This window comes from Chiloscyllium punctatum, chromosome 9, assembly GCF_047496795.1.
Source record: "Chiloscyllium punctatum isolate Juve2018m chromosome 9, sChiPun1.3, whole genome shotgun sequence".
Lineage (NCBI taxonomy): Eukaryota > Metazoa > Chordata > Chondrichthyes > Orectolobiformes > Hemiscylliidae > Chiloscyllium > Chiloscyllium punctatum.
The window spans coordinates 485,992-501,675 of NC_092747.1; the positions used below are offsets into that span (position 1 = coordinate 485,992).

The 15,684-nt window shown below is 48.9% G+C and overlaps 1 protein-coding gene across 2 annotated transcripts in view; it reads right to left on the reverse strand.

The window, feature by feature from the left end:
• The window catches only part of LOC140481056 (protocadherin-16-like), a 367,181-nt gene that overhangs the window by 110,078 nt on the left and 241,419 nt on the right, over nt 1–15,684 (reverse strand). For both annotated transcript variants that reach the window (XM_072576651.1, XM_072576652.1), the window contains 2 exons: nt 13,110–14,117; nt 1,382–1,569 (listed from right to left, as the gene is read on the reverse strand). In XM_072576651.1, coding sequence (XP_072432752.1) covers nt 1,382–1,569; nt 13,110–14,117 — 1,196 coding nt within the window. The remainder of the gene's footprint in view (nt 1–1,381; nt 1,570–13,109; nt 14,118–15,684) is intronic.

The window sequence follows — 15,684 nt, forward strand, 5'->3', positions numbered from 1 at the left end:
GATGACTCCCAAGAGGGTCCCACAGTAAAACCCACAGTAAGCCAATAAAAACTTGTTTATTTTATTTTGAGCAGTTGCTGGAAGCTGTAACTTTGAATTGATTGAATTGAATTGAGGCATTTTTATATAAGTGTAAACTAGTCATGCTGTGCCTCCAGTAGCAGCTGATTGGTGGAAGAATCACCTCAGCAAAGCCTGTGAATGGAGATCAATCAACTGCTTTCCCAGTTACTCCTCCCCAATCTGAAAATAAAAACAGAAATTGCTGGAGAAACTCAGAAGATTCTGGTGGCACCTATGGAGAGAAAGCACAATTAACATTAACTGACCAGTCTGAAAAGGGTCACTGTACTTGAGACATTAACCCTGCTTTCTTTTCATGGATGCTGTCAGACCTGCTAAGTTTCTCCAGCAATTTCTGTTTTTGTTTCCAATCTTTAACAGCAGACATTTTTCATTTTATTGTTGTATGTTTTTCCAACTATGTGTATGCATAGAGGGTGTGTTTTTAGGGTGATTAGAATTGTAACCGTAAAGTTATATAATGATGGTTCTGTTTACCTCATATCGTCATAGAGTCACAATAGTCAAACAGACCCTTCGGTCCAACTCGTCCATGCTGACCAGATATCCTAAACTATCGCATTTGTCAGCATTTGGCCCATATCTCTCTAAACCCTTCCTATTCATATACCCATTCTGATGCCTTTTAAATGTTGTAATTGTACCAGCCTCCACCACTTCCTCTGGCAGCTTGTCCCATCCCTGTAAAGTCTATTTATTAGTATTAAATAATTGTTCACAAAAGTAACAAATTTGATTCTACATTAATGATCAGATATTGTTTGTCTCTGGTCTCCTTTGTTTAAACCTCACAGTTGAATATCCATCCATCATTAAACTGGACTGGCCAGTTTAAGGACACTGTTTGTCGATTCTTGGCAGCTGCTTGTTGTTTACCAAGATCCAGCTGTCCAAACTCATTGGACAAACAGGATTGTCAGCTTGTGTGTGTTGGAATCTGTTTGTTTACTTTCCTTGAATTTTGCCAAGAATCAAGGAGATGAGAAAGTGTGGACACAAGCTTTTCACAAAGTTTTTCCTTCCATCCATTCGGCTGTATGCAGTGTCTGACTGTGAACGAAGCACTGACTGTATCTGACACTCTGCTCCCTGATCTCCCAGATCAAAAGAATTCCTCACTTCTGTTCCTTCCCAAACTGTGGAATTTCACATTCCTGAACCATAGACTGTTGAACTCCTCAGCCTCTGTGCTGTGATTTGATAGTATTACAAAGATTAAAGAGGGTGAGCTGGGATTTAGCATTGTGTCAACATGCTGAGTGAAGCTGTGACCAGGGGTAGATCCCTGTGAGCTTACCTGAACAATCAGCTCCTTTCCCATCGGCACATTGCTGAAGGTGGGTGGACTATCATTTTCATCTAAAACCATGACATAGACCGATCCAGTGACACTGCGAGGAGGGGTCCCACTATCCTGAACCAGCACAGTTACCTGGTGACTGGCCTGAAGCTCTCGGTCAAACGTAACTCTTGAGCTGATCTCCCCTGGAAACAGAATGCAGAAAGAATTTGCATGAAGTCACATAATAAGCAATGAGGGTTAGATCTTACTCTGATTTCTATTAGCCAGCCCCTCAACAAGTCAAATCATGACCATTCACACAGCCAAACATTCCAGACTCAGTGCCGAGACTGGGAAGGGGCAGAGGAACCCCACTGACAGTACGCTTCCACACACTGTCTGACAGATGCAGGGCCAGGCTGCACAGACAGAAACCATGGAGCTCAATAACAAGGGCTGAAAATGTGTTGCTGGAAAAGCGCAGCAGGTCAGGCAGCATCCAAGGAGCAGGAGAATCGACGTTTCGGGCATCCTGAAAAAGGGCTCATGCCCGAAACGTCAATTCTCCTGCTCCTTGGATTCTGCCTGACCTGCTGCGCTTTTCCAGCAACACATTTTCAGCTCTGATCTCCAGCATCTGCAGTCCTCAATTTCTCCTGGCTCAATAAAAAGGAGCAAGATCAGACAAAGCAAATGAATGGTTCGATAAATTTTGTGAGAGTCAATGTATGTGTGGGACTATACCCCAATGAGAGTCAGTGTGTGTGTGGGACTATACCCCAATGAGAGTCAGTGTGTGTGTGGGACTATACCCCAATGAGAGTCAGTGTGTGTGTGGGACTGTACCCCGGTGAGAGTCAGTGTGTGTGTGTGTGTGTGTGGGACTGTACCCCAGTGAGAGTCAGTGTGTGTGTGTGTGGGACTGTACCCCAGTGAGAGTCAGTGTGTGTGGGACTGTACCCCAGTGAGAGTCAGTGTGTGTGGGACTATACCCCAGTGAGAGTCAGTGTGTGTGTGTGTGGGACTGTACCACAGTAAGAGTGTGTGTGGGACTGTACCCCAGTGAGAGTCAGTATGTGTGGGACTTTAACCCAGTGACAGTCAGTGTGTGTGTGGGACTGTACTCCAGTGCAAATCAGTATGTGTGTGGGACTGTACCCCAGTGAGAATCAATGTATGTGTGGGACTGAACCCCAGTGAGAGTCAGTGTGTGTGTGTGGGACTGTACCCCAGTGAGAGTCAGTGTGTGTGGGACTGTACCCCAGTGAGAGTCAGTGTGTGTGGGACTATACCCCAGAGAGAGTCACTGTGTGTGTGTGTGTGTGTGTGTGTGTGTGTGTGGGACTGTACCCCAGTGAGAGTCAGTGTGTGTGTGTGGGACTGCACCCCAGTGAGAATCAGTGTGTGTGGGACTATACCCCAAAGAGAGTCAGGGTGTGTGTGTGTGTGTGTGGGACTGCACCCCAGTGAGAGTCAGTGTGTGTGGGACTATACCCCAGTGAGAGTCAGTGTGTGTGTGTGTGGGACTGTACCCCAGTGAGAGTCAGTGTGTGTGTGGGACTGTACCCCAGTGAGTCAGTGTGTGTGTGGGACTGTACCCCAGTGAGAGTCAGTGTGTGTGTGTGGGACTGCACCCCAGTGAGAGTCAGTGTGTGTGGGAATATACCCCAGTGAGAGTCAGTGTGTGTGTGTGGGGCTGTACCCCAGTGAGAGTCAGTGTGTGTGGGGCTGTACCCCAGTGAGAATCAATGTATGTGTGGGACTGAACCCCAGTGAGAGTCAGTGTGTGTGTGTGTGTGTGTGTGTGTGTGTGGGACTGTACCCCAGTGAGAGTCAGTGTGTGTGTGTGGGACTGCACCCCAGTGAGAATCAGTGTGTGTGGGACTGTACCCCAGTGGGAGTCAGTGTGTGTGGGACTATACCCTAGTGAGAGTCAGTGTGTGTGTGTGTGTGTGTGTGGGACTGTACCCCAGTGTGTGTGTGTGTGGGACTGTACCCCAGTGAGAGTCAGTGTGTGTGGGGCTGTACCCCAGTGAGAGTCAATGTATGTGTGGGACTGAACCCCAGTGAGAGTCAGTGTGTGTGTGTGTGTGGGACTGTACCCCAGTTGGAGTCAGTGTGTGTGGTGGGACTATACCCCAGTGAGAGTCAGTGTGTGTGTGTGTGTGTGTGGGACTATACCCCAGTGAGAGTCAGTGTGTGTGGGGCTGTACCCCAGTGAGAATCAATGTATGTGTGGGACTGTACCCCAGTGAGAGTCAGTGTGTGTGTGTGTGGGACTGTACCCCAGTGAGAGTCAGTGTGTGTGGGACTGTACCCCAGTGAGAGTCAGTGTGTGTGTGTGGGACTGCACACCAGTGAGAATCAGTGTGTGTGGGACTGCACACCAGTGAGAATCAGTGTGTGTGGGACTGTACCCCAGTGAGAATCAGTGTGTGTGGGACTGTACCCCAGTGAGAGTCAGTGTGTGTGGGACTAGACCCCAGTGAGAGTCAGTGTGTGTGTGTGGGACTGTACCCCAGTGAGAGTGTGTGTGGGACTGTACCCCAGTGAGAGTCAGTATGTGTGGACCTCAACCCAGTGAGAGTCAGTGTGTGTGTGGGACTGTACCCCGGTGAGAGTCAGTGTGTGTGGGACTGTACCCCAGTGAGAGTCAGTGTGTGTGGGACTATACCCCGGTGAGAGTCAGTGTGTGTGTGTGTGGGACTGTACCCCAGTGAGAGTGTGTGTGGGACTGTACCCCAGTGAGAGTCAGTGTGTGTGGGGCTATACCCCAGTGAGAATCAATGTATGTGTGGGACTGTACCCCAGTGAGAGTCAGTGTGTGTGTGTGTGTGTGTGTGTGTGACTGTACCCCAGTGAGAGTCAGTGTGTGTGTGTGGGACTGCACCCCAGTGAGAATCAGTGTGTGTGGGACTGTACCCCAGTGAGAGTCAGTGTGTGTGTGTGTGTGTGGGACTGTACCCCAGTGACAGTCAGTGTGTGTGGGACTGTACCCCAGTGAGAGTCTGTGTGTGTGTGTGTGTGGGACTGTACCCCAGTGAGAGTCAGTGTGTGTGTGTGGGACTGTACCCCAGTGAGAGTCAGTGTGTGTGTGTGTGGGACTGCACCCCAGTGAGAATCAGTGTGTGTGGGACTATACCCCAGTGAGAGTCAGTGTATGTGTGTGGGACTGTACCCCAGTGAGACTGTGTGTGGGACTGTACCCCAGTGAGAGTCAGTATGTGTGGGACGTCAACCCAGTGAGAGTCAGTGTGTGTGTGGGACCGTACCCCAGTGAGAGTCAGTGTGTGTGGGACTGTACCCCAGTGAGAGTCAGTGTGTGTGTGGGACTGTAACCCGGTGAGAGTCAGTGTGTGTGGGACTTTAACCCAGTGACAGTCAGTGTGTGTGTGGGACTGTACCCCAGTGAGTGTGTGTGTGGGACTGTACTCCAGTGCGAGTCAGTATGTGTGTGGGACTGTACCCCAGTGAGAGTCAGTGTGTGTGGGGCTGTACCCCAGTGAGAATCAATGTATGTGTGGGACTGTACCCCAGTGAGAGTCAGTGTGTGTGTGTGTGGGACTGTACCCCAGTGAGAGTCAGTGTGTGTGTGTGGGACTGCACCCCAGTGAGAATCAGTGTGTGTGGGACTGTACTCCAGTGCGAGTCAGTATGTGTGTGGGACCGTACCCCAGTGAGAGTCAGTGTGTGTGGGACTGTACCCCAGTGACAGTCAGTGTGTGTGGGACTGTACCCCAGTGAGAGTCAGTGTTTGTGTGGGACTGTACCCCGGTGAGAGTCAGTGTGTCTGGGACTGTACCCCAGTGAGATTCAGTGTGTGTGTGTGAGGCTGTACCCCAGTGAGAGTCAGTGTGTGCCTGTAGGACTGTAACCCAGTGAGAGTCAGTGTGTGTGGGTCTGTACCCCAGTGAAAGTCAGTGTGTGTGTGGGACTGCACCACAGTGAGAATCAGTGTGTGTGGGACTGTACCCCAGTAAGAGTCAGTGTGTGTGTATATGGGAACTGTAACCCAGTGAGAGTCAGTGTGTGCGCGGAACTGTACCCCAGTGAGAGTCTGTGTGTGTGTGGAACTGTACCCCAGTGAGAGTCAGTGTGTGTGTGTGTGGGACTGTACCCCAGTGAGAGTCAGTGTGTGTGGGACTGTACCCCAGTGAGAGTCAGTGTGTGTGTGTGGGACTGCACACCAGTGAGAATCAGTGTGTGTGGGACTGCACACCAGTGAGAATCAGTGTGTGTGGGACTGTACCCCAGTGAGAATCAGTGTGTGTGGGACTGTACCCCAGTGAGAGTCAGTGTGTGTGGGACTAGACCCCAGTGAGAGTCAGTGTGTGTGTGTGGGACTGTACCCCAGTGAGAGTGTGTGTGGGACTGTACCCCAGTGAGAGTCAGTATGTGTGGACCTCAACCCAGTGAGAGTCAGTGTGTGTGTGGGACTGTACCCCGGTGAGAGTCAGTGTGTGTGGGACTGTACCCCAGTGAGAGTCAGTGTGTGTGGGACTATACCCCGGTGAGAGTCAGTGTGTGTGTGTGTGGGACTGTACCCCAGTGAGAGTGTGTGTGGGACTGTACCCCAGTGAGAGTCAGTGTGTGTGGGGCTATACCCCAGTGAGAATCAATGTATGTGTGGGACTGTACCCCAGTGAGAGTCAGTGTGTGTGTGTGTGTGTGTGTGTGTGTGACTGTACCCCAGTGAGAGTCAGTGTGTGTGTGTGGGACTGCACCCCAGTGAGAATCAGTGTGTGTGGGACTGTACCCCAGTGAGAGTCAGTGTGTGTGTGTGTGTGTGGGACTGTACCCCAGTGACAGTCAGTGTGTGTGGGACTGTACCCCAGTGAGAGTCAGTGTGTGTGTGTGTGTGGGACTGTACCCCAGTGAGAGTCAGTGTGTGTGTGTGGGACTGTACCCCAGTGAGAGTCAGTGTGTGTGTGTGTGGGACTGCACCCCAGTGAGAATCAGTGTGTGTGGGACTATACCCCAGTGAGAGTCAGTGTATGTGTGTGGGACTGTACCCCAGTGAGACTGTGTGTGGGACTGTACCCCAGTGAGAGTCAGTATGTGTGGGACGTCAACCCAGTGAGAGTCAGTGTGTGTGTGGGACCGTACCCCAGTGAGAGTCAGTGTGTGTGGGACTGTACCCCAGTGAGAGTCAGTGTGTGTGTGGGACTGTAACCCGGTGAGAGTCAGTGTGTGTGGGACTTTAACCCAGTGACAGTCAGTGTGTGTGTGGGACTGTACCCCAGTGAGTGTGTGTGTGGGACTGTACTCCAGTGCGAGTCAGTATGTGTGTGGGACTGTACCCCAGTGAGAGTCAGTGTGTGTGGGGCTGTACCCCAGTGAGAATCAATGTATGTGTGGGACTGTACCCCAGTGAGAGTCAGTGTGTGTGTGTGTGGGACTGTACCCCAGTGAGAGTCAGTGTGTGTGTGTGGGACTGCACCCCAGTGAGAATCAGTGTGTGTGGGACTGTACTCCAGTGCGAGTCAGTATGTGTGTGGGACCGTACCCCAGTGAGAGTCAGTGTGTGTGGGACTGTACCCCAGTGACAGTCAGTGTGTGTGGGACTGTACCCCAGTGAGAGTCAGTGTTTGTGTGGGACTGTACCCCGGTGAGAGTCAGTGTGTCTGGGACTGTACCCCAGTGAGATTCAGTGTGTGTGTGTGAGGCTGTACCCCAGTGAGAGTCAGTGTGTGCCTGTAGGACTGTAACCCAGTGAGAGTCAGTGTGTGTGGGTCTGTACCCCAGTGAAAGTCAGTGTGTGTGTGGGACTGCACCACAGTGAGAATCAGTGTGTGTGGGACTGTACCCCAGTAAGAGTCAGTGTGTGTGTATATGGGAACTGTAACCCAGTGAGAGTCAGTGTGTGCGCGGAACTGTACCCCAGTGAGAGTCTGTGTGTGTGTGGAACTGTACCCCAGTGAGAGTCAGTGTGTATGTGGGATCTGTACCCCAGTGAGAGTCAGTGTATGTGTGAGACTTTACTCAGTGAGAGTGAGTTTGTATGTGGGACTGTACCCCAGTGAGAGTCAGTGTGTGCGCGACTGTACCCCAGTGAGAGTCAGTGTCTGTGTGGAACTGTGCCCCAGTGAGAGTCAGTGTGTGTGTTGAACTGTACCCAGTGAGAGTCAGTATGTGTGGGACTGTACCCCAGTGAGAGTCAGTGCATGTGTGTGGGACCATACCCAGTGAGAATCTGTGGATGTGTGTGACTGTATCCCAATGAGAGTCCATGTGTGTGGGACTGTACCCAGTGAGAGTCAGTGTGTGTAGGACTGTACCCCAGTGAGAGTCAGTGTGCGTGTGGGACTGTATCCCAGTGAGAGTCAATGTGTATGTGGGATCTGTACCCCAGTGAGAGTCAGTGTGTGGGGGGGGGCTGTACTGCAGTGAGAATCAGTGTGTGTGGGCCCTGTCCCCTAGTGAGAGTCAATTTGTGTGTTCAACTGTACTCCAGTGAGAGTTAGTGTCTGTGTGGGACTGTGCCCCAGTGAGGGTCAGTTTGTGTGTTGGACTGTAGCCCAGTGAGGGTCCATGTGTGTGTGGGGCATGTACCCCAGTGAAAGTCAGTGTGTGTGGGAATGTGCCCCAGTTAGAGTCAGTGTGTGGGACGGGTCTATAACCCAGTGAGAGTCAGTGTGTGTGGGACTGTGCTCCAGTGAGAGTCAATTTGTGTGTGGGACTGTACCCCAGTGAGAGTCAGTAAGTATGTGTGGGACTGTACGCCAGTGAGAGTCATTGTGGGACTGTACCCCAGGGAGAGTCAGTGTGTATGGGAACTGCACCCCAGTGAGAGACAGTGTGTGTGGGACCCGTAACCCAGTGATAGTGAGTTTGGGACTGTACCCCAGTGACTGTCAGTGTGCGTATGGGACTGTACCCCAGTGAGGGTCTGTGTTTGTGTTTGTGTGTGTGTGTGTGTGTGCGCGTGCGTGCGTGTGTGACTGTACCCCAGTGAAAGTCAGTTTGTGTGTCGGACTTGTAGCCCAGTAAACATCAATGTGTGTGTGACTGTACCCAGTGAGAATCAGTGTATATGTGAGACGGTATCCAAGGGAGAGTCAATATGTGCGTGGGACTGTACCCCATTGAGCGTCAGTGCATGCAGGACTGTACCCCAGTGAAAGTCAGTGCATGTGGGACGGTACCTCAGTGAGAGTCAGTGTCTGTGTTTGACTGTACCCCAGTGAGAGTCAGTGTGTGTGTGTGGCACTGTACCCCAGTGAGAGTCAGTTTGTGTTCTAGACTGTATTCCAGTGAGAGTTAGTGTCTGTGTGGGACTGTACCCCAGTGATGTTCAGTTAGTGCGTAGGACTGTACCCCAGTGAGAGCCATTATATGTGTGGGAGTGTACCCCAGTGAGAGTCAGTGTGTGTGGATCTGTGCCCCAGTGAGACTCAATCTGTGTGCGACTGTATCCCAGTGAGAGTCAGTGTGTGTGGGACTGTACCCCAGTGAGAGTCAGTGTGTGTGGAGCACCTGTACCCAATGAGAGTCAGTGTGTGTTGGATTGTACCCCAGTGAGAGTCAGGGTGTGTGTGGGACTGCACCACAGTGAGAGTCAGTGTGTGTGGGACTGTACCCCAGTGAGAGTCAGTTTGTGTGTTCAACTGTACTCCAGTGAGAGTCAGTGTGTGTGTGGGTCTGTACCCCAGTGAGAGTCAGTGTGTATGTGGGACTGTGTCCCAGTGAGGGTCAGTTTGTGTGTGGGACTGTACCCCAGTGAGAGTCAGTGTGTACGTAGGAGGCGTATCCCAGTGAGAGTCAGTGTGTGCATGGGAGGTGTAACCCAGTGAGAGTCAATGTGTGTGTGGGGCTGTACCCAGTGAGAATCCCAATGTGTGTAGGGGGGACTGTATCCCAGTGAGCATCAGTGCCTGTGGGACTGTACCGCAGTGAGAGTCCGTGTGTGTGTGGGGCTGTAGCCCAGTGAGGGTCCATGTGTGTGGGAATGTGCCCCAGTTAGAGTCAGTGTGTGGGACGGTTCTATACCCCAGTGAGAGTCATTGTATGTGTGGTACTGTATCCCAGTAAGAGTCAGTGTGTGTGTGGTCCTGTAACCCAGTGAGAGTCAGCGAGTGTGGAATGTGCCCAGTGAGAGTAAATTTGTGTGTGGGACTGTACCCCAGTGACAGTCAGTGTGTGTGTGGGACTATACCCCAGGGAGAGTCAGTGTGTGTGTGGGACTGTACCCCAGTGAGAGTCAGTGTGTGTGGGGCTGTACCCCAGTGAGGCAGTGTGTGTGTGGGACTGTACCCCAGTGAGAGTCAGTGTATGTTTGTGGGACCCGTAACCCAGTGACAGTGAGTTTGGGACTGTATCCCAGTGACTGTCAGTGTGTGTATGGGACTGTATCCCAGTGAGTCAGTGCATGTGGGACTGTACCCCAGTGAGAGTCAGTGTGTGTGAAACTGTGCCCCAGTGAGAGTCACTGTGTGTGGCACTGTACCCCAGTGAGAGTCAGTGTGTGTGTGGGGCCAAGGTTGGACTCATTGCATGTCGGACTGTCCCCCAGTAATGTTCAGTATGCATGTGGGAACCTGTAACCCAATTAGAGTTAGTGCATGTGGGCCCTGTATCCCAGTGAGAGTCAATGTGTATCAACACAAACGCTACACAATGACCAAGTTCAACAACAGATAACCCAACCACCACCAACCCCCCACCCCCCCCATCTCTCCCAGTTGATTGTCAGTGGTGTTACCATCACTGAATCCCTCTCAATCAACATCCTGGGGTTTACCATTGACCTGAAACCGAATTGCATTTGCCAGATAAACTCAATGGCTGCAGGTCAGAGGCTTGGAATGCTGTAGAACAACACTCACCTCTTGACTCCCCAAAGCCTGTCCATCATCTACAAGACACAAGGCAGTAGTGTGACAGAATACTCCCCACTTGCCTGGATGGGTGCAGCTCCAACACCACCATCCAGAACAAAGCAGCCCTCTTGATTGGCCATTATCCACAAGAATCCACTCCCTCTACCACTGATGCACAGTAGTAGCAGTGTGTACACTATCTACAAGATGCACTGCAGAAATTCACCAAAGATCCTCATATAGCACCTTCTAGATCCACGATTACTATCATCTAGAAGGGCAAGGGCAGCAGATATGTGGGAACACCACCCCCTGCAAGTTCCCCTCCAAGCCAATTCCCATCCTGACTTGGAAATATATCGCTGCTCCTTCACTATCACTACTGGGCCAAATTCCTGGAATTCCCTCTGTAAGGGCATTGTGGGTCTATCTACAGCACATGGACTGCTGTGGTTCAAGAAGGCAGCTCACCCCCACCTCTTCAAAGGGCAACTAGGGATGGGCAATAAATGCTGACCCAGCCAATGATATGATGTTCCATGAATGAATGAAGGAAGTTTATGAGCAAAATTAATGTAGTGTACAAAATCCCATGCAAGGACTGCACAAAACACTACATCGGACAAACAGGAAGCCAGTTAACGATCCGTATACATGAACACCAACTAGCCACGAAACGACACGACCAGCTATCCTTAGTAGCCACACACACAGACGACAAGCAACATGAATTCGACTGGGACAACACTACTATTATAGGGCAAGCCAAACAGAGAACAGCCAGGGAATTCCTAGAGGCATGGCACTCATCCACAGACTCTATCAACAAACACATCGACCTGGACCCAATATACCGGCCACTGCAGCGGACAGCTCGAACTGACAACCGGAAGCGGCAGAAACAAATCACTATAAATGCCGGAGGAAACAACACAGAAGCGCTTCACAGGAGGCTCCCAAGCACTGAGGATGTCACCTAGACAGGGGACGAAACGTTTGCAACACAAATTCCCAGCTCGGCGAACAGAACCACAACAATGAGCACCCGAGCTACAAATCTTCTCCCAAACTTTGGTATCTACATTAGTACCTCGAGTCATAGTCATGAAAGTCTGTTGCACAGGAAGAGGACATTCAGCCCATTGAAACTGTACTGGTCAAACACAAACACGTAAGTAATCCAATCCCATGGTTCTGTACCAACATACACCAGCACAGTGAACTGAGGAAGTCATGCACTGCATTGGACGGATATGCACCTATGGAATAGATGCCATTTCAACCACTGCATCATTCAGTGCTTTCCAAACTATTTCCTGATCTCCTACCTCTCTCCAACCCAGGGATCACTGTCTGATGTGGGGACTGTGAGTTTTTTTGTATTGTTTGCTATTGATTTTGCTGGCTTGAATTTTGATCTCATGATCTGCATGCTTTTCACGATATCTAAAAGGGTTTCATGATTAACTTGTAATCATTTCTGTAGGTAAAAACAATGACTGCAGATGCTGGAAACCAGATTCTGGATTAGAGTGGTGCTGAAAAAACACAGCAGGTCAGGGAGCATCCAAGGAGCTGTCTGAACTGCTGTGCTTTTCCAGCACCACTATAATCCAGAATCATTTCTGTAGCCATCATGATTCCGTTCAAAATACAGAAAGAGAGAAAGCACTGAGTTTCTGCAGAGAGTTTCTATTGTAAATTAGGTTTCAGTTGAGGAAGTTAGCATTGATTCAGAGAAACACCCATATGCTGAAAAAAAAAGCTTTTCTTTAAGTGCCGTTTGTGGACAGTTCATAGAGTCCCTGCAGTGTGGAAGCAGGCCATTCAACCCATCCAGTCTACACCAACCCTCCAGAGCATCCCTGCGTTCCCCATGGTTAATCTGTCTGTGTGAAACAGTTGCTCCTGGGAACGGGAGAAGATGACTTAAAAAAAGGGATGGTGTCCGTACTCTGGCCTAGTTAGACATGCCATTATTCAGTCAATTAAGAAATAAATTGCAAAAAATATGACACCTTAGTGTAAGGGGTTTAGGATAAGAAGTGTTTGGTTAAAACCCTGAAGAGGTTATGTGAAATGGAAAGATCTAAAACACGATTATCTTACAAATCTAAGAAGAGACTATCAGAATCTCACAGTCACAGCGACGTCATCCCTCATGTGAGACAGAGGCGGGAATTCTCCCTTGTGTCTGAGGACTGGGATGTGATACTGTTGGGATTGGTGGGATTGCATTTTTATTGTGTGTTTTGAAATCTTAAGAAAAGGGGTTAGATATAAATAATTTGGTTTATTCCTTTTTTTTGTTTCTTTGTGCAATAAATCTCTGTTTATTCTCAAAGCCAAATCTGCAACATTGTGTGTTTATGTTGTGGGTAAGAGACCACCTTATTAAAACCAAACAAACCATGATTATTGAGTCAGGTTTCAACCTGGGATCTGATTTGCCCAGAAATAACATCAGCTGGGATTGTGACACTGGACAGTGACCTCTTCTCTCTTTCTCTCTCCCTAATGTGTGGATTATTTCAATCAACTGTTTGCCTATCAGTTCCCATCTGGATCACTGATGTCCTTCAGTGAAGGAAATCTGCTGCTATGACCTGGTCTGACATGTGACTCCAGACCCATAATAACATGGTTGAGTCTTAACTGCCTCTAAAATAGCCAAGCAAACCACTCAGTTTGAGGGCAATGAGGGCTGTGTGATAAACTATGGCTCAGTCAGTGATACACACATTCCATGGATGAATAAAGAAATCTCACAGTATCTTGGAGTTCAATACTGGGCTGATGACACATTAACCAGGAAGATGTTAATTTGGATTAACGTGGATTACCAGAGGACCATAGAGAAGGGAGGCCAGAGAATTCTCTGCTGTAGACCCATTGCAACAGTTGGCGAATTGGAAGATAATTACCGGTGAGTGAGTTGATCTGAAAGCTGGAATGTGCTGGGAAGAGCCTATAGGTCAGCTTGCTGTTAATCCCATGGTCACGATCAGTTGCTAGGATGCGTCCAATGGGTGATGAAGGTGGTATGTTCTCCTGGATGGTGAAGAAATACTGGTCCTCACTGAGTTTTGGTGCATTGTCATTCTCATCAGTGATACAGACTCGGACCATGGCAGTCCCTGTTTTCCTCTGGTCGCCCTCACTACTCGAAGCCACAACAGTCAGACTAAACAGGTCTTTGTTTTCACGGTCAAGGGCACTTTTCACATACAACCAGCCACTTTCAGGGAGGATTCCAAAGTTGGCTGAGTCACCATCAGTCCGCAGGTAGTAAGTGATGTGGTTGTCTCTGCTGTCCTGACTCAGGGCTCGGACCTGGAGAAACCGAGTGTTAATAGCTGTCCCTTCTTTCACTTCAACCCTATAGGTCAAGGTATCGAAGATTGGGGCATTATCGCTCTCGTCCTGAATGTGAATAATTAATGTGAAGGTGGAGCTGAGCTGTGGAGCCCCACTATCTTTAGCCACAATTTTCAGGTCATAGCGTGGGAGTGTTTCAAAGCTCAAAGATCCAATCACACGCAGCTTCCCAGACGTTCGGTCAATGCTGAATGTCTTGTCTTCATTGGAAACAATGTCAAACTGCACCCGACCATTGGCTCCACTATCCTGATCATCTGCGTGTACGGTGTAGATGACAGTACCGATCTCTGTGTTCTCCGGGACCAGAATTGATTCAGATGAGGTGGGGAATGTTGGTGTGTTATCGTTGATGTCAGATATTGTGATCTTGACCTTGGTACTGCTATAGGCAGGAGGGGAACCACTGCTCGCCTGAACATCCAGAATCACAACAGGATGAGATTCATGGTCCAACGGAATGCTGGTCTGGATCAAACCCGAGCTAATGCCAATTGCAAAGTAACCATTGGGATCTCCAGAGGAAATCGTATAGGAGATAGAGTCTGAATGACCTGCCAATCAGAAATAAGTCCATCAATCAATCAGTTTCAAACAACGTGACCCAGCTGATCTGTGAAAATGTTCCTGAGGTTTACCTGTACCCACAAACTCTTCACACAACTGTCTTTGCAACTCTTTGTTGCATTAATTCACCTGCTTTAACCACATAAAGCAATGTCATCGAACATATCCGCGGGTGATATGTTCCAAGACCCACCGTGGATAGTAGCTAAACCTATCAGTTAAATGGGAAATTTTTCTTTCTGGCAGCCCCCTAGAATTATTTCTGGAATGTTCCATGTAATATTTTCGAGCCGTGGTAAATCACAGATAACTGAAACCGCGGAAACTAAATCTGTGGATACGGACATTCTACCGTCTTTAACTCCCCGCTTACATGTAAATTTAACCCCCTTACTGTAAGGACCTGTTTAGGGACACAATGACCAAAGTAGGAGGAGGGCATTGTCTTGATCTGTCTCTTGTCTCACTCATGGGTCACAACTCAAAACAAATCATTTTACATTTTTCCCAAAATGGCCATTGGGATGATTTCTCTAATTTCAGACTCCCGTGAACCATTCCCAGAACACACAGAATTTACGCAGTCCGTCTAAGCTCAGTGGTGGGAAAACTATAAGCGATTCTATGGAACAGGATTAATCTGTATCTGGAGAATCAGGGAATAAAGGGGGTCATGTTTGACCACTGGATTTAGTTTCCCAAAGTGGTAACTCAGTGTGTAGATGAGGGAAATGCTTTGACGTAGTCTACTTGGACTTCAACAAGGCTTTTGATAAGGTCCAAATTTGAGACTGATTGTCCATGGGATCCAAGGAAATTTGGCAAATTGGCTCCACTGTTGGCTGAGAGGCAGGAAGCAGAGGATGATGGTTGAGGGTGATTTTGTGACTAGAAGCCTCTGTCCAATGGGACCTCACAGAGATCAGTATAGGGGCCCTTGTGGTTAATAAAAGAGATTTAGACTTGAATGTAGGAAGGTTGATCAGTAAGCTCAGAGATAACACAAAAATTGATGGAATGGTAAATAGTGAGGAGGATAGCCTACAAATTTAGGAGGATATAGACAGGATTGTTGGATGGGCTGATCGGTGACAAATGTGATTGGAGCTTTACTCATTGGATTTTAGAAGAATGAAAAGAAAGACAAAAATCATGAAGCCACGTTGACCCTGCTTGATCATATTCTGTGTTTGTGAACACGCTGTTATCTATCCTTTATAGTAGAATCTGACATTTTCCTAATGAAAGACATGAGGCTAACTGGCCTTGAGTTACCTCTTTCCTGTCTGCTTCCCTTTTGAAACAAAGGTGTTTTCCTGACAGTTTTCCAATCTTCTGGGACTTTAAAGATTCCTGGAAGAGTACACCAGTGCATCCATTATCTCTGTAGCTGTTTCATTTAATATCTGCGGATGCATCCCATCAGGTCCAGGAAAGGCATACAGGACACGTCTTTATCAGTTAAAACAGATTAAAAGAGCAGGAAGGCAATGTTGGAGCTGGATTTGACTTTGGTTTGACCATACTGGAGTATGGTGTCCAGTCTGGTCCTCA